General features: G+C 31.0%; 1 protein-coding gene across 2 annotated transcripts in view; it reads right to left on the bottom strand.

Annotated features, from left to right (window-relative positions):
- The window catches only part of LOC145326312 (uncharacterized), a 248606-nt gene that overhangs the window by 55369 nt on the left and 172589 nt on the right, over window positions 1-20648 (bottom strand). For both annotated transcript variants that reach the window (XM_080169598.1, XM_080169599.1), the window contains exons 5-7: window positions 19780-19833; window positions 15880-15981; window positions 2107-2282 (exon numbers count right to left, since the gene is read on the bottom strand). In XM_080169598.1, the coding sequence (XP_080025724.1) occupies window positions 2107-2282; window positions 15880-15981; window positions 19780-19833 (332 nt within the window). The remainder of the gene's footprint in view (window positions 1-2106; window positions 2283-15879; window positions 15982-19779; window positions 19834-20648) is intronic.

Here is a 20648-nt window from a genome sequence, read left to right as displayed (position 1 = left end):
TTTTAATCTTATTTTTAATCGAAAATAAATTTAGTAATTTTCATTATAATAGTTGGAAATGTACGTCAATTTAAAGTTAAAGAGTAGCTTTACTCTTTAATAAAAATTGAAATTCTGTGCGCATAACTAAGTAACATAGTCATAATATTATTATTTTAAACACCTTAGCAAGCTAGAAATTCCTATAGAAAGATCTTTAGTATAGATGTAAATACAGATAACTACCTACCTCCTTTTTCCAATGACCTTTTTCGTCTGCTAGCAAATTGTTTACTGCTACTTGGCTATATTAATATTACCGACACCATTGATTGATTTTCAATGACCCAATTGCGATGGGGAGAAACAATTATTTAACCCCTTCCACCTCTAAAAAAGTTAAACTTAGGGGCTGGCATTATGTAAACCAAACAATCAGTTTTGATAGTTTATGTTATCTAAATGGTATTGGATTACGTAAAATTAAATGAGGTGGTCATAGCTAACATAAGGACGAAATGATAATATTCTTAAGACTACATACGTATGTTGGCATTATAAGGTTTTCAAGGCATTGGCTAAAAAAACTAGTTTTAATCTTATGATTGTACATTTCTATATTCGTAGAAAACTGGGTATAATACGATGCTAGACATAGTTTTTTCGTACTCATGAGAACCGGTTCCTATCCACCGGATTCAAATGAATACGAGAAAAATCTTTATGCTAGATTATAAGATTTATAAGATTCTAAAGATAGTTCGTATTCATTGTCATAATATCGATATTAATATTGGTAAATTTAGCCTACAATTAACAACTTTTTGTCACATTACATAAATCTAATTATTTAGGCAAAGTAGTTTTATATTAAAATGAAACTTTTTAAATTGTATTCTATTTGGAATAAAATATGAAAAAATGTCATTTTTATGCTCGCATCACACCTAACTCATTTGAGTTGACAACCATCTGGGCGATTGTAGCATAATAGCAAATTAAATTTTGCGATGCTGTGAGTATTGGTGCAAAAAATATGACGTAACAAAAAAAATTAGCCAATGAGAGGCCGTTATTGACCAATGGTAAAATTTATAGTGGCCTCTCATTGGCTAATTTTTTTTGTTACGTCATATTTTTTGCACCAATACTCACAGCATCAAATTTTGCGCAATTATCAAATTAGTAAAGAGAAAAATAGTCGCGAAAAAGAAGAACAAACTAATGAGGGTGAGGGGATAAAGTCCCAAGTTTGCGATTCTTAAAGCTTGGGCGAAACTAAAGAAACCCTTCATATAGAATGTTTAGAACAGTGGGCTCCGAGTTAAATAAGCATATTTAGATTCCTTATCTTGTACATTGTAACAATGATTATCATGTCCAATGTTAGCGAAGCTTCACAACCCAATACATTACAAATAGCCTAATGTACTTAGTGTTATATTGTCATAAGTTTATTATGATAAGTCATAAACCTATCACATACTTTGATATTGAGAATAAAACACACAAATCAGTATAGCAGAAATGCAAGGTTTACTAAAAAAGAGAAGGGGCTTTGCACATTACATTAATTATTGGGGAAAGAAAAAGGCAAAATTAAGAGAATAAAAATAACAACAGACATACATATCTAAGTGGATTATAAAGTAGTTTCGCTCCTACAAAAAATAACACAATGGTAAATACCCTTATGTGGGTGTTTAGGCCTAAACAGTTAAATTTGACACTTTATATGTTTTGAACAATGCCGCGTGTATACCCAAAAATAGTCAATACATGTAAACTCAAAATTGATCGTATATTTTTAGATTGTTTTGAATTGAATAGTGTCCTATAGCTTATAATAAAATGGAGAAAACTTCATTTTAAATTACAAACCAAAAGAACCGCCAGTTTTTAGATTTACTAAAAGCCACACGGGTTTATATTTACTTAAATTCCAAGTCATTAGATTTACTAAAAGCCACAGAGTTTATAAACTTACTAAAAGCCCAAAGATTTATATTTACTAAAATCCCAAGTTTTCAGATTTACAAAAAAACAGGGTTATAAAATCCAACGGGTTTATATTTATTTATTGTCCCAAGGGTTTATATTTACTAAAAGCCTGCACAAAAACCTTACCTTAATAGTGCCCATGGTGTAGAGATGATTGATGGAGTTGGTCAGGTTAGCAAGGGATTCCTTTGACTGGACAATTGAACTGAAAGTGTGAGCGCTGACTGTATCTCCACCCAGGGAGAGCATAACCTCTAGCCGTGGGTTTACCGACCTCAGCGCAGATATATCAGATTCAGTTCCTAAAGAAAACAAAAAAATATTTAATATTTTAAAAAGTGAAAATATGTTGGTTTAAAAATTAGTCTTTAAATGACAACATCAATCAAATAAAGTTCAGAAAAGTTTATAAGGACAATTATCTGGAACTAACATGACCAACATCCAGATGAAGCTTAAAAAAGAGGTGTCAGTTTTGAGATACTAAGTTTCATATAAAATTAAATAGATTCCAATAGATTAACAAAAATCTTACAAATATTACATAGCTTTCAAAATAAAACATTTAATTGCATATCTTTTCATGGAAGTCCTCACAATACAAAATACATAAATTGAGACATAAAAACCTTTTGCTGTGTCAAGGCTAGGGCATATCATAATATCTTGAATATCTTCATTAATAAATTGGCATAGCGTCATATTAGGTTCTAGATTTTAGATTAATAATGTTGCTTTTTGATTTTCATGTTAAAGAAAGCTAAAAATTTTAAATACTCTTGTTAATAACTGCACCAGAATTTAATCTAAAACTTTTATAAATATTTGATGTTTAGTTTTCAAATTTTAATCATGACAAAATATGCTTGGATTTTACTTTTAAGGTTTAAAATTAGCAGATTTAACTTTGCGCATTTTAATAAGAGGCTATGATTATATGTTAGAATATTGAATTGTCGAAAGTATGTCACAAAAAGTTCTACTTAAAATAAGAATAGGTCTTTAATTTAATTCTCTAAACTTAAGAAAACCTCTTCTAATAAGTCTACAACAATAACAAGAAAAAACTAAATTTTCGGTAAATTTACAGTAAACTATTGTACAGTGCAGCCTCTAATCATGTTATTAAGTTAATAAAACCGTCAAAAACAAACAGATTGGCGGGTTATTATGATATTTCCTAATTATAGGGTAGTTTCACTACCGTTGACCAAATTTCTTAGTAGGGTCTTAATTCCATAATTTTAAGTAAAAAATCTTTGCAATTTTTAGCTGCAAAAATTGTTAATTGCAGAAAATTAGTTTGAATATTATGTTTGCAGAAAAAGATGAAGTTTACCTAAAAATTAATTGCATACAAGTTAAAAATGGATTTAGGAGATGCGCAGCTGTTTGATAAGTAGCATTTTCCTTAGGCTATTGAACGCCAACTTTATCTTTAATACATATTTTACTACTAGAAACCCTAACCATAACTCTACCATAGCATGCTATTTATAACAAAAAAACTTATTTTTGATTATGGCTTAGAACCGTTTTTTATCCAATGGAAATAATTAGATTTTGAGCCACAATGAAAAATGTGTTAAAATATCAACAAAAAAACTTTCCTTGCGTTGAAATAAATTATTCTTGTTATTCTTGATGATTAAAAAGTGTTTGATAGGTTATTAATTGAAAAAAAAGTGTTCATAAAATGCAAATTTTCTTGAATGATGAAAAAAATCGTTGATTTTTTTGGGATATTCAAAAGATTTTCTGATTGTGTTTTTTAAAGTAAATCCCCTTGAGGCTAAGAACGGAACCTCCTGTAGTAATAAAGTATTTAAAATAATTAATAGTTAAAAAAAATTATGACATTTCTGTGTAATAAAGTAGTAAAAAAATAATGATTTTATCTAATCTTATCGTCATAACGCCTATTTTATAGCCAAATAAAAGTTTTTTTTACTCAGCAAAGACATTTTCATCCATAAATAGCATTACAATAATGAACAAGACAGTAAATAGGAATAAAGAATCCTTATGATATATTCAGTAAAAGTAATATTTGAACAACAAAAGTATACAATAGTACTAAGGTTATGCGTGTATGTGGGCTGGAAATAACGAACATACATATATGTATATAGTTCTAGAGTAGCTTCGCTAATAATAAAAGCTTTTTAATAATGGCTTACAAATTGAATAATAAAAGGTCCTAAGAATTTTAGTGTTGTATTGATAAAAACTTTTTGCCCCCGAGATATAATGATGAAAAGAAGTCTGTCTGTCTATCTGTATCTGTCAGGCACAGACGGACAGATTATTGAGTAGAGTCTAAGACTCTAACAGTGGCGTGCGAAGCACTTTGTCTAGGGGGGGGGGGGGGCATTTTGAAGATTTTGCAAAATTTTGCCGCCCCCTAAATCAAAGTGCCCCCTGGGGGCATTTTGCTTTAGGGGGGGGGCATTTTGATTATATATACTAATTTTAAATAAGGGCGTTTTAGAGGGTGGGATTATTTGATTATGGTCCTTCTAGTCCTTATCCCTTCTTCCCCATCCCTATTTCCCATTTCTATCCCCTATCTCTTCCCCCCATCTCTTCTCCCCCATCCCTTCTCCCCAACCTGCAATGACTGAAGGGATAGAAAGTCGTAATACACCACTGAAAGTTCGACACGTCGACATTAAGTTCAATCAATACTGTAATATTTAAGACCTTTATCAGCTAACTAATGCTATTTTCATAATAGCATTATGACTCTTGTGTTATGTTGGTTTGATAACAACACTAAAAATAATAATTGACCTATTCCTACAATCCTGTGAGTCTGTCCGTCTATGTTTAAATGAAAAGAAAAGGATAATACATGTTTAGGCCGTTAGGCATTGGTTAAGGGAGGGATAATATATCTCAAAATAAATAAGTTTTGCATCCAACTGTTCTGCCCTTTTGAGATAAAATGTGTTGATATTATTATACATGTTATAGTAAAAGTTATTTTAAAAACTATCATTTTGACTGTGAGAAAAGTTGAAGGCATTAATCTCATCATTAAGAAAAGGGTAAATACCTTGGCCAATAAACAGTCAAAAAACTCATTCTTATACACAATAAACTTAATGCCAACCTAAAAAAGGCAATGCAAACATCTCGGATACGCATATTCCTAATTTTAGGGAAGCCTACTCAGTGCCACACCAAACATCTACTGTTAGCCATGCAATTTAAATTTTATAAATATTATGAAAAATTGTTAAGTACACCTGGTACTAAGCAGTAGCTTGGTGTACTATTGTATGTACTGCTTCGTAAGACGGGACGTAATCTGTCACTGAATAAATGTTTTTTTATGTATTATGTTTTAAAAACCTCTTGCTCCTTCAGTACATTAAACGTTCAGAGTTCTGTTATTTGTCTTTCATACAAATTTTCCCTAATTTTAATTTAGAAACATTTAAGATAAAACGATTATTTTTTTGGGTTGTTTATGTTTTTATTAAGATTTTATATTGACCAACGCCCAAGGGTTTTTATCATTTAATTATTCTTTTTTATTTGTCTATTTTTATTATTTATAGTCACATTCTCTTTTTTTCTCTCTCTTTCTCAATCTCTCTCTCTCACTCTATCTTTCTCGTTTTCCCTTTCTCTCTCTCTTCCAATTTTTCTTTCTTTCAACCCTCCTATATATTTTACTTCACTCTATCTTTCGATCTTTCTCATTTTTAATTGTTCATTTCAAACTTAACCATTTTGCCTTAGAGGTATATTTTATTTTGGGCCTGTTTGGGATAAAAACTCTTTTCTTTTCAATTCTTAAATTAGATTTTTAATTAATAATACAAATAGTTTATTTTTCTATTTTCTATTTTGGTTTATTCATCGTCTAAACCTTTTACATATCAAAGAAATATATTTTTCATTTTTGTTATGTTTTTCTATATAATATGCGTGGCTACTCTATGATAAGGTAAATATGATTTGTTAGCTTGTTGTAGCTACGCTACTTATAAACAAACAGTTTACTTGTTATTAAACAAGATGTAATTCAAAGTTATGATATTATATACCTACGAACTTTTAGCCATAGAACAAAAGTTAGAATGCAAGCAAAACTTATGACATAGGGTATACGTTAAGATATTTAATAATCGACGTCGTCCTACACACATAAGGAGGGGGTATTTTTTCTTATACTTATTCCCCGGGGTGGGGGACATACTCAGTTTGGCATTTAACTAATGTGCCCTAATACTCCGGGGCTACCCAGTACTCAATATAACCTAACCTATCCAGTACAGTAATAAACAAACAAAGGAAAAAACAACCAACTACCCATTTGATTAAATTAATAAACAAGGATGACAACATCCATAAGTAGCGAAGCACAAAAAATTATGGATGGGAATACGTAGAAGTAGATTTAAAGTGTATTTATTAATATCAAGAATAGATTTATTGGAAAAAAACACGAAACCTTGTTTTATTTTGTATGATGAAAACGGTTAAAGTATATTACATACTAGATACACATAACAATGGGGAAAAAAAATATTTTGAAACTGTTAATGCAAAAAAGTTTTAAAATTGGACCAAAAATACCAAAGATATGGGGAAATATGTTAAACATGTAAAAATAGCCAAAAACCTGCTAAAAGGCAGTTTGGCCGCCATTGTTTCTTTTCTTAAACGCCAGAAATTTAATTTTAATATCTTTAACTAAAATTTTTTTTTGAAAATTGGACCATAAACACCAAAGATATAGGTAAAAATGTGAAAAATATAAAAATAGCCTAAAACCTGCAAAAAGGCAGTCTGACTGTCATTGTTTTTTTCTTCAAATGACAGGAAATTTAATTTTTATATCATTAACTGAAATAATTTCGAAAATAGGACCATAAACACCAAAGATATGGGGAAAAATGTGAAAAATATAAAAATAGCCAAAAACCTGCAAAAAGGCAGTCTGACTGTCATTGTTGTTTCTTCAAATGACGGGAAATTTAATTTTGATATCTTTAACTGAAAAAATTTTGAAAATCGGACCATAAACACCAAAGATATGAGGAAAATTTAGAAAAATATAAAAATAGCCTAAAACCTGCTAAAAAGCAGTCTGACCGCCATTGATGTTTTATAGTTAATTGTGCTCCTTAATGATGGAAATGTTGTCAACAAATTTCAGCTCTCTATCTTTTATAGGAGCCAAGAAAATCACGTTTCCCCCAATTCATTAATTACGGACGGACAGACGGACGGACAGACGGACGGACAGACGGACGGACGGACATAGTGAATTATAGAGTAGCTTCGCTACTAAAAATAAGGATGTGGGAAGTGGTTCGATGCTCAACAAGGCACGATGCGTGAAAGCCCAAAAATCTAATTGTGTACCTAGATTAACATCTATAGTTTCTACTGTTCTGAGATCTTAATGTACAGATTAAAGATTCCAGACTTGAACTATGAATATGGATCACATAATTTACTAAGTCTGAACGGTGTCCCACTAAAAAGACAACAAAAAAATATTATACTAAAAATCCTAAGCATGACAATAAAAAATTTACTATGTTTTTTATGCTAGTCAAAACTGCACATCTTTTCTTAAATAAATAGACGGATTTTCTTGTCTGAAGCTTAATATCTTCAATAATTACTGAACCAATTGGGTTTTCTATTCTAGGTAGACCTCACATAGGTCCTGTGATTGTTTTTGGCTATTTTTTAAGGTTTAGGTCTAAGGATTGTTATAATCTATTTCGAAGCTTCGAATACAGAGCCCCTAGATAGTAGGGGTTTATCCGCTAGTGCTTAATATGTTGCGGCAAAAAATATAACGTTAGGTCATATTACGTATCATATTCCTTAATAATTTTGTCTTTATAATGAAACACTAAAGATTGTCAGGGGTAGCTGACAGAAAAGATTAGTGCAAAACCTTCATTGCCCTTTTTATTGTCACACCAATACTGAGTTGAGCTCGGGGTGGTATATGTGGGCTGACTTTAAAAGGATCCTATATGAACTAAAGCAGACTAAATATTAGAGTCACACATTCTTGAATACATCAATTCTTTCTTGGATAAAATGCCCTTTAAATTTTGAGTTTTAACATATGATTGATGTTATATATAAGGAAGGGCGGGACATTGGGCTGTTTATTACATTGAATTGATTAATTGAATTTTGATTGGTTGATTCGTTGAGTGTTCAAACGTTTCAACCACTAATTACAATAAAAATAAGGTATCATTTTGTGTATTATTATAAGGAATGTACTTTAATTTATCGGCCATTGTCTTATCCCTTTAGATCCCTGGTTATTTCAGTCTCGTGGAGATACTAGTAAGATTATTATAAACAGACGCAGCACATAATTAGGTTCAGACAAAAGTCAGATTATCAATTAGTTGATTGTCTGGTGGTTGCTCAAAGCTTTTGATAATTCTATTTACTATTATCTTGTTCTTACATAGGGACAATAAAATTCCCACTAAGCAACTATTTATAGCTAGTGATCCATTCTAAACACTCTTCTTTAACATCCTAAACTACATGTGTTCAATAAAGGAGGAATGCCAAAATAAGAATAAGAAAATCCAAAGGAAGAAATATAGTTATGTCGAGTTAAAATGATTATTGATATAAAAAACTTATTTTTTTCTATTAAATATAATAAAAATCATACATTTATTGCAAAACAAAAAGTTTTGTAATCTTTTTAATATACTGTTGTTATGTTAATTTTGATAAGTGGAAAGGTCAATAGTAAAATTATTTTTCATCAGGAAAAAATTTACTAAATTTTGGTTTTAGGCTATATTTTTATCATTGGTTAAAGACTTAATCTTTGCTGGGTTTAAAAGTCAAGAGGATTAGGTTTAAAATAGAAGCAATATCAATAAATTAATCAATCTATTAAATTAATCATTATGCTATTTGGAAAAAGGATTTAGATACATTTTTCAATAATAACAGGCATCGGCAAATCTAAGATATGTATTAGTAATCTATGGGAATATTTTTATTCTGAACTAAATTATCATATTAAACAAAATAAAATATTGAAATAATTTTCTCTTCAATGGTCACTTTTATTTAGTACAAAATAATTATCATAAAGCTCTAAAATTGTATGTAAACAAAAATGCATGGGCACACATTTCAAAATTATATTTTTTTTTCATTCATCTTTAAGTTATAGGTCAAAAAGCTTATCTTTAAGAGAATCAAATCATATTTTTGATTTAAAGGATTCCCTAATTCCGTATTTATAAAGATAGCAAGATTTACATCAGAAATACCGACTCTATCTCTCTTTCTTTTTTTCACCCCATTTCTATGTTTCCCCAGCCCTTTTTTACCCTTTCTTGTTGTGTTATGATTTATTACTTATAGAATTAGACAGCGTTCCGCCAAACAAGTAAAGTTTTGGTATTATTAAAAAGCATAAATTTACACATAATGCTTTGATGTTTTGCAGCTATGATAGTTGTGCTTCTAGTGGATATAATTGGCATTGTCTACAACTTGAACAAAATTAAATCCCCTAAAAACTCAGGAGAGGACTGTAAATTATACTGGTACCCAAAGTTTTATAACCACGTTATCTTAAACGTTGACACGTTGGGTAGAATTCTTTTTATTCATTTGATTGTTTCTTCAAATTTTTTAGTGTCTAAACTTTTGAACCCCAATATTTTATTCTACATTGTTCATTGTCTTATCCCTTACGATTCCTGAAAAAACTAGTTCTTTATCATGTCTTATTGATAATTGATTATTGAAAAATAATTAATTTTTTTTTGAGGAATTAGAGATTATTTTTGATGACCATGACCGAAAAAAAGCTGCCGACGCCACGGCGCCAAATAAAAATTATCTGGTTTTTTATCCTTTTAAATTTTATAATCAGATTCGCATCCAAAGACATTTTTTAATTTGACAAAATGACAAATAAATGCCACGACTTAAGTTGAAAATGTGTTATGAAATAAAATTTGCCAAAAGTGAAATTTTAACGACATACATTTTTTATAACAGCAGCAAGAATGTCGACTTATGGAATTCAATAAAAGTAATCGTTGCTGACACTGATTAATTTTAATTTAAGACTGAAGTTAAATAGGCCTAAGCTGAAAAGAACGATTCTGACTAGAATATAGGAAATTATAATATATTAGATTACAGAATTATCAATTTTTAATTAGATTTAGCGAGTTGGCCGCAGCCCACGATTTTTACCCCAGCAAAACTTTTCATTAATTATCTTATTTGAAAGAGTAGGTTAATAACTATGGTGGTCATTTTAAGTTTGATTTTTGAAACTATTAGATATTTTTAGGGAAGCTTTCATTTGGTTCTAGTTATGATTTTAGATAGTTTCCAAAATTAGTGCATGTTACTCTTACATGAAAATAAAATAAAATTAATATTTAGCTGCGGTGCTAGAGGTTTTTGGATATTCTTATCCTTGTTTTTGACCTAGAGACTTTGTAAATGATTTTTATCGAAAAACAAGCTCACCTCCCTCCCCCCCCTCTCACACTAAACAAAAAAAAATCAAGAAAACCTAATTAGCCCAGGGATGGCGTTTCTGTTTTTTTTAGGTGCTGTTATTTATCAACATAACAATTTGGTCAATATATCATTATTAAAAGAGCGTTATATTATTTACTACTGAATAATTGTCTACTCAAATGACAAGACCATTTTAATCATTTCATTAAGATTTTTTCTATCAAAAAAGATTGAAATAGTGGTATGACGGGGAGTAGATGCTGCAAACAAAAAAATAAACATTACATGATATAGAGCGATTAAAATGACTAAGCTTCTAGCTGTCCCTTTATCATTAACAAATTTAAAACAGGAAAAAATCTTAATTGGCTATCGATCAAGGATGTCAACGCCCATAGTAGCCTAACAAAGATTTTCCATTTAGGCTTCGAAACCGATTTATATCTACTTGATTAGAAACAATTCACAGACATACTGAAATTGTGTATAGCATCATGTTACAAACAATTTTCCACGAATATTAAAAAAATCCTAAAATTATTTGTAGATTTGTTAGTCTGGGCCTTTAGCCCATGGGGATAAAAACTGGTTTTATTTTTTCATTTTAATATCCGCGGAAAGTTGTCTATAGTACGATGCAATAAATAACTATTCTAGAGTGATATTTCACAAAAGAAAAACCATTTACATCAAATATTCCTCTAGTAAAAAAAATCGATTTGTTTTTTTTTCCTGCAAAATAATGTTGTAATTCCTATTAGCATACAGGGAACATTCTATTGAATCTGTAATGACTGTTATCATTCTGTCGATATGCTATTTTAATGTTTTGTGTCGAACATACAACAAGTTGTCATTGGTGACAGTTTTTCGACTTACAATTTTCAAAATAAATTTCTTGACAGTATTTACGTCGACTTTATGGAATTTACAAAGTGGTTATGGTTGACATAATATCGAAATAACGTCAATCATATTATGGATGGATACATACGATGCAATATAACTACACAATTTTTGGGTAGTAGACTTGATGCAAAGTTTTTAGAGAGCTTATGCGGATCATGGCCAGGTTTTAGGCTATTCTAACATAATTGAGGGACCTGATGAAAATTTTAAAAAGAGGCTAGGGGCGGAGCTAATATTTTGTTTAAAGGTAAATATTTGACGTCGTGAACTATGAAAAAATGAAACCAGTAGATTTTTCATACACTAGAATGATGGGAAATACGTAAAGGGTGTTTAAAAAAAACCAATCGCTTCACTCATTTCAATATAAACCCTACAGTTTTAGTCAAAAACTAACAAAAAATAACCCAAATCATGTCCAAGCAATGATAATGAAGAAAGCACTATTTAATTTTGATTTCTACTCACCTCTCCTGAGCACTACAGCTCGAGTCCTAGCCCTTGTGAAAATTTTTCCCTACGTGGAGAGTGCATATTTTATTACAAATTAACCCTTAACAGTCGGGCCCCTTGCCGCACCTTAATCAGTCGGGGGAGGGGGCGTGCAACGCCCCCCCATATTTTCTCAGTTCCTATTTGAGCTAGAGGGCAAAATTTTTTTGTACAAGTCCCCTGTGTTATGATAAATTTCCGACCTTAAGTAAGTCAAAGTCAATTTTCGCTTCCTTCACCCTTTTATTTAACAACCTTTGTTTTTAGGTCCTTTTTTACTTAAAAATTTCAAACGGCTGTAATTTTCTTATTTTTGAAGCTAGAAGAACAATTTTTTTGCAGAAAATGTTTATCTTTATGTAAATTTTATATTTGAAATGTCAAAATATAAATTTCAGCGGCCGCAGCCGTACTTGGCAGCTGCCAGCCGCCGCAGTCGGCGGTCGGCGGGAAAACGGCGGTGGATCTTTATGAAATTTTAATACGTTATGTAGACATGTAAGAAAAGCTTAAGTTTAAAATTTGAAGTCTCTAAGTCAAAAATTGAGGCCACAGGAGCCTTTTAAAGATTTCTGGAGACCTGGAGGATCAGGACCTGCAGGATCATACCTGGAACCTGAAATTGACTTAAACACCTGTATTTCATATAAGGATGTACTACTAGAGGATATTTTAGTATTTTGGCAATATAAAATACTTTGTTTAAGTCAAAAAAATATTTTTGCTCTTTACCTGGATGACCCTGCCAGGTTTGCTGGCATCCTGTGCCCGCCAGGATGGAGATATTCAAAAAATTCCAACTCTCAGTTATGTGTCATACCCAAACTTAAAAAGTCACGCAGTTTGGGCTCTTTATCTTTCACACACAGAAAATGAGATAGAAAAAACCGGATGGCGGGGCGTTCAACGCCCCCCCCCCCCCCCCGACCGTTAAGGGTTAAGACAGTTTTGTCTTTTTTAAAAAAGAATAAACTGTCTAAAGTACTTGAAATCTTGTAGATAAGCCCCATAATGTTTAGAGTTTTTGATGGGGCATACAAAGACCTTTCTATAGACGCCTTAACCAGATTTCTGACTCAATCCTTGCCAATTTGGCATCAAAAAGACAGACCAATCAAACATTGAGACATGACTGCTCTGTCTTTAAAAAAAAGAACAAACTGTCTTAAGTACTTAAAATCTTGTAAATAGAACCCATAATGTTTAGAATTTTTGATGGGACATATAAATATCTTTCTATAGACACCTTAATCAGGTTTCTAACACAATCTGAGCCATTTTGACATCAAAAAGAAAAATCTGTCAAACATCAAGAACTAGAGAGACTTGTCATGTCTTAATGTTTGATGGGTTTGCTTTTTTATGCCAAATTGGCTAGGATTGAGTTAGAAACCTGGTTAAGATGTCTATAGAAAGGTCTTTACATGCTCCATCAAAGATTCTAAACATTATGGGGTCTATTTACAAGATTTTAAGTACTTTAGACGATTTGTTGTATTCTAATAGCCATGTAAGGAAAAATTCTCCACAAGGGCTAGGACTCGAGTTGTAGTGCTCAGGAGATGTGAGTAGAAATCAAAATTCAATAGTGCTTTCTCATTGTCATTGCTTGGACATGATTTGGGTTATTTTTTGTTAGTTTTTGACTAAAACTGTAGGGTTTATAATGAAATGAGTGAAGCGATTGGTTTTTTTTAAAACACCCTTTATATAGTAATAATATGTATATCTATGTACTAATGATGTTGCTATATAAGTATTAAAAAGAAAGGGGAAGAAGGGCGCTTAATATAGCCAAAAACCATCCCAGGGGGTAAATGAAGCTAGCCTAAAATGTAGATATCAATCCGATAAGTGCTCAGCGAGATCTAAATGAAAAATCTTGCTACTCATGCATTTGGATAGATGACGTGGAATGATTATATGTTATCAAAATAATATTTAATACTCTTACCTATCCCTGTACCCCTTGAGTTACAGATTTATAGACAGTAACATTGTGAATGAAATTATTATCTTTACTGCCTAACTTATATTTGCTTTGGCAATTGGATTAAAGGATAGGTATGCTATGCTTATATTTAATTTAGACATTTAGGTATACGAAATTTCATGATTACATCATAAGAAAAATAGAGTAATAGTTATTCATCGCATCGCATTATAGAGAACTTTCTGTGGATCTTAAATTGAAAAAGTATAAGATTAAAACCAATTTTGTCAGTCCTGAGAAGGCCCGGGCTAACAAAACTGTTATTAATTTTAAGATTTTTTTGTTGTTATAAGAAAATTGTCTGTAATACGATGCTATAAATATTTTTTTTCAGTAAGGCTGAGAACCAGTTCTAATCCAACGGATATTAATCGATTTCGAAGCTATACAGTAAATCTACTTATTGTGACTCATGTACTTAATTAATCTAGTTATAGAGTAGCATCACTTCTACTAATTGAAATTTGCTTATATTATGCGATTCAGAGACCTTCAAGCTTTTTCATTTTGAGATGGGAAGGGAATTAGGGGTTTCAAAGGTTTGAGGAGGTAATTTTATGTATTTTTAAAAATTTTGAGGGGGATAAATGATGGGTTTCTAAGTTTGAGGGGGGTAAACAACCGTATACCCCGAACCTTGGACATCTATTATGATATTTATCCATTTGGTTATCCCCTAATCCGTATGTATAGGAATGATTTACTAGTTTGAGGCTATAAAAAAATATATGTAGAGCAGTAAAAAAAGTGTGTTGAGACGACAGTTGTATTAAGGATGCCAAAATATTTCCACTTTCAAATATTCGAGTAGAATACAAATATCAAAGAAATTACTCGATTTTAAACTTTTATCGTTTTTTACGAACTTTCACAAAAATTTTAAGGCATTCTGCCGAGCTTACAAACAAATTTTATTGTTTTTAGACTTCTGAAAGACAGCTAAACTTTAATGGTTCAGTTTTTTGTTTTTAGTGGATAAAGTTATTAATTGTTTGTTGACCCGCGACCGTGGCTCAACACGTAGCGCATCCGCTAGTCGTCGGGAAGGTGATAGGTTCGAATCTCGGTCCGACACCGCGTCATAACTAAAGACGTTAAAAATGGTTCCTACTGCTGCTATGTCAGGTGCGCGACATAAATAGTTAGAGTAGGGGGAATGCCTTGGCCCAAAACAGGCGCAACTCACTACCATGCACAGTTAGGACTTCTCAGACAAAGGTCGTGCAATCAAAGGGTTGGTTGTCTGATGGGCAAATGGATGCTTTACACCGCAATCATAGGGCTTAGGGCTGACAACCCTATTCCATATCCATAAAAAGCCACATTGTTACAGAAACACTGACAAATTGTCAGCGGCCTATGCTCCCCCTGTGGAGTAAAAGGGCTTGTTACTTTTTTTTACTGTTTTACAAAAATGTGCGAAGCTATGTGAAAAATGATCAAAATCACAGATTATTTGTCTATATTTTAGCACCCTAAGTAGTAAAATGAAAACAATAGTAAAATAAACATTTTGTCATTGAACAACCAGCAAGACGCCTGCTCAGATAACTCTGCATTAAGGGTCAGGTGGATTTTGAATTTAAAAAAAATATTTAAAAATATCTTATTAGATAAAAAGGTTGGAATAGTTATTCATCGCATCGTATTATAAACAGCTTTCCTCGGATAAAAAAAAAATGTTTTTAATCTTATGATTTTTGTTTTAATATTCGTGGAAAATTGTCTGTAATAGGATGCTATACATGATTTTTCAGTATGGCTGAGGACCAGTTCTAATCCAGCGGATAGTAATCTATTTCGAAGCCATACTGGAAATAAAAATCCAAAATTCCAGGTATTACCCATTTTTGTTGTTGATTAGAATTACTACTATTAAACAATGCTTGATAGAAAAAGTACCATGTTTTCTTATGATATATAATAATGTTTATTAGGAAAGGCAACACTTAAATTGTTAATGTCCGTCTGTATAATATATTTATTAATCTTACCTTGTTCCAAAGTCAGCTGGCTGGTAGGAGTGATGTCAACGTGCTTGACAAGGAGATGTGTGCATTTACAAGCGTCCAAAAGCTCGGGGCTTCTTCTACCCTCTGCAAGTCAATCATCAGTTTACAACAACTTATTGGAATTATTAATAGTATGCAGGTTTCGTGCTTTTTTAGAAAGGATAGAACGTCTCCCAGCCCCTCCCCTTGATTTTTTCCACTGAGAAAACTGCCTTTTCCCCTTTACAAAATATGTTTAAATAATAATAAAACTAATTTAAGCAATAATAAGCTGGTAAGCAAGTAAAAGCAGGGCTCCAACAATGTAGTTGTAAAGCTACAAGCTACAGAAATGACATAAAAAAACTTTTAAAACCAAGATTTGAAAGCTCTACTTCTTTACAGCGTAGTCATTCTTGTTTACAGTAGAATTTTTCTTACTGTACTTCTTATACATGTTTTTATTCAATCTATATACATATAGTAGAGTGTTTAAAAAATCATGACATTTTTCATTTACATATCTTGCTAAATCAATTTGAATATTGCAAAGATTGAAAAGTTCTTCTCATCATTTTTAGTAATTTTATTTATGACCGCTTGATGTCTATCAAAATTAAATCGAACACTTTTGTAAGAAAAAAATTTCATTCATATGCATATTATTTCAATTTTACCTTTTATATCCATTTGAAGCAATTATTTTTGAACAAATGACTATCTGAGAACATTTTTGCCCTTTTTAAAAATATTTATTATTGTTAATATGAGCATATATGAGCCAAAGCTGACAATTTTGGCACCCTCTAATGTACATATAGACCTATATTAAGATACATAAACCTTTCTTATCATAATCCTTAATTAATTGCCATTTAATATTTTGCCACGTCATCAATAAAAATAAACCAAACAATGATTTGGACAATATTTAGACATTTCAAAGTATTTTTAACAAGAAAGATTAAAACTAAAGTGGGCGCACATTCAGTTGATAGTCTATAAAATGTACCAATCTTTCATAGATAAATTACAGAGAGAAGACAATTAAATGAAAAAGTTTACAGGACAAAGATTATATTATGATTGGAATGTACAAAGTGATAGTTTAAAAACAAAATTATTGATGAAGAGAGTTTTTATAAAATAAATTTTGTTACAAAATCCCAGGGTAATCTGCTCAGGATTAGTTCCATATTCCTAGAAAACTATTGACCACCATAACGTTTATCTGTGAGAATTAGAGAATAAATTTATTTTTAGATAATTTTAGTTTCTTACAGATAAACTTAACCCATTAGTTTTTACACTTTTTGAACTGCTTGTAAATAACTTTGAAAATAGTTGTGTGGAATAATGAGTTTGATTATAATTTGGCAATGCTGTTCATCTCATTCCAATTATGCACACAATTCCGTTACAGGGTGTACAAACATTGTGCTCAGCAAGTTTAAACTACAGGGTGTCTCAAATTTGTTTTAAATTTATGGACACAATTCTAATAATAATTTGTAAAGCTTCTTATACTTTGTACTCGCTAAAAATTACTCTTACTTTTACATAATTTTTGGCATTGCTAAAAATGTTTTGTTTATCTTTAAAGCCCAAAACACAGACCCCGCCCTGTAATTATATATATTTTTGTATATATATAATATATATTCTTGTGTATATAATATATATGTGTAAATATATTAACCCGTTACTCTGCAATCAGATGCCCAGCAAGATATTCAACAGTTTCCAAGTTGGCACGTTAGACCAAAAAGAACCCCCCCCCCCATTTTCAAATTTTTGTTGCTTGGTTTAAGCATCAATATTTGCCTGTTCGATCTTACCAACGATATAACTAATTGATATCTTAATTCCAAACCTAGAGAGGTTATACTTGAGGTCTAAACTTAGGTTTTGGGGCGGTTTTAAGCTATTTTTCAGTCCAAATTCATATACAATCCCCTAGATGCAATGTTGGTGTTAATTCTATTATAAAAAGTAACTTTAAGATTGAAACTTAATATACATTATATAAAGTGGGTTTTTCTAATGGTCTTTTTCAAACTTGATAGATTCTGTTAAAATAATAATATTAAAATAGACATACTAGGCAATTATAGATAAAATAAGTAATTGCAGTACAAATATAAAATAATTGGCCTTCAAAATTGGTAAAAAAAAATGTTTTTAAAAATGATTTGAATGCTTAGTAAAGAAGTATCGTAATTTCAAAAACTAAAGTGGTAGGATGTCTATGAGTGTGTCTGTCTGTATGATAAATTAAATCACTAAAACAGCTAAGCTGTAACTTTTAAGGGAGCTTTGTAATAGTTTTTTTTGTTGGATTTAAGGTTCTTTAGTAGGCTTATAGCATTTAACATTACTAAAATACTTATGCTTTTGTGCACTTAAAAAACACTTTAAAATGTCATATTAGCGGAATCACACATTTATATGAATGATACTTTAGCGAGTGTGATTAAACACCCAAAAACGCAGGTCTGGGTGCGCATTTTCTTGCCTTTTAAAAAATCAGGTTTATTGTTGTTATACTGTTTCAGAGATTTAGCCATAGGTACATGTACAATAAGCAAAATAGCATCCTGGGAAAATTATTTTTCTGATCAAAAAATACAATTCGAACATTTCAAATCCTTTGTTAGACATAAATATCCTTTTCTGATTACCTTTCTACCTAAATATCGACCATATTACCGATTTGTTTCTCCATGAAACTTTATTATTGTGCAAAAAAACTGTCTGATCTTGTTAAACTTGCAGTTAAGAAGTGCTACAAATAGCTTAAAATATTATATGGAAGATTGGATATAAAAAAGGCATATAACAAATTTTGAATTTATTTTGATTTACAATAATTAACAAAATAGCGGTAAACTTTTATTCTTGCATTTTAACTACAAATAAACTCATTATTATGAAAGTCTTATTTTGATTGATGATATGGATGCTTAATTTTGGACACAATGCCGAAGTAAATATCATGCAAATTACCTCTGATTAAATCCTGTAAATAAAATCTCAAGTACCATTTAACCCCAAAAAAGCATTTTGATTTTATGTAAAAAGGAATGTTTAATCTTTTTATGTAAAATTGTAGAGCTACCAAAAACTTGACTCTTTATCAGCTATTTAAAGTGGGAGGAGTAGTTTTACGTGTAATATAGGGAGGCGGGACTTTGGGGTTACGTGTTGCGAATTGTCGAAAGTGGGAGAGGAGGTACAATTGGGTGGGGTTGTTTGGTCGTCAACATATGCATAAATAAAATGCTGATTGTTGATAGACAAGTTCATAGATACTGCAAGTTGTTGTAGAAATGCTCCTCTACAAGTATTAGCCGTTTGTTGGTCAGTCAGTAATGTAAACCCAAACAAAAAAGATATCTTATAGTATAATACTAGCTTTAACCATAGTGTTAGCTAAAAGACTTGATTTTTATTTTCATCTGTATATAACTTGGTATCTCTCACTCTCTTAGTCAGCCTGTCTGTCTGTAACGCTTTATTTACTTTTTTTTTTGTAAATCTGATGTTTGTGGTAGAACATTTTCAATAAATTACACTTATCAACGGATATAGAACATACATGGATATCATGGTCAAGGTCAAGGTTACTAACATGGACATCATTTATTGGTCAATTAGTTCATTCAGTAGAAGGGGAGGAAATGTGGTAAGCGGGGTGTATGGGGGTATCGTTGTTTTAGCCAGCTACGAGTTTCACATTATTAATCTAATCTGGTGATTAGTAGTAAATTGTAAATGTTGTTTTTGATTTTGATTTCATATATCTTAGATAGAGAATTTATATAAAAATTACTATAACGTATTGGTCTGTTGGTTTGTATACATGTTGGTAATGCGCTTGTAACAATGTTGTAAACTAATTGCCTAAGTAACAGAAAATCTTCTTTGCTGGTTGTTTTGTCTGGTCGCATTGCTTCCCTGAAAATAAAAAGATCATTATTTAAGAAACAAGCACAGTTAAGTTCATAATTAGCGCACCATTATTGATGAAAAAAGATTAGTAAAATATAATAAACTAACATGAAGAAGTTTTGTCATCAATTTATCCATTTATCACTTTTTTTTTACACAATTCAAATTTCTTGCTTCTATTTAAAGACAAAAAAAGTTACAGTCAATTCACGTAAGTAGTTCAGTCGGACATTAAACACCTAATGTTAGATTATAGAAGAAGGGTAGCTGCACTACTAATAATTAGATACCTACCCCGTTGTCTATATTAATTAGGTAGGGAAAGGACTTTGGACTGTAGATCATACAGGTCACCAAAGTTACTACATACTCTTATCCCTTTTTATCATTGATACCATTACATATATGTTAGACTTGTTAAAAGGTTAAAAAGATAATATAATGACTTGAGAAAGAAAAACTGTAATGGACACACAGACACTCCCTCATAAATATGGAGTAGATGCACATTCCACGATTACTGACATCGGTCAATGGCAGACAAAAAAATAATCTAAAACTCTGGACTCCCCCCCCCCCCCAAAAAAAACCCATCATATATCAAATCTATAGAGATTTTATTTTTTAGGGGGGAGATTTAATTATCGTCTATTAGCCTATACCTGTTACCCTGATAAAACCTAAATCCATAAGTATATGCTGATTTTTAAATCAACTGTACGTACATTCAAGGCCATGTATTTAAGGATTTTTTTTTATAAAATTCGTTTTTTTTTATAATTCTTTATCTAAAAGCGAAAATACAATTTAAGTTCATCAAT

The sequence above is a fragment of the Acartia tonsa genome, chromosome 8 (genome assembly GCF_053477335.1).
Source record: "Acartia tonsa isolate MP-2025a chromosome 8, ASM5347733v1, whole genome shotgun sequence".
Lineage (NCBI taxonomy): Eukaryota > Metazoa > Arthropoda > Copepoda > Calanoida > Acartiidae > Acartia > Acartia tonsa.
This window is presented reverse-complemented; position numbering and strand designations above follow the sequence as displayed.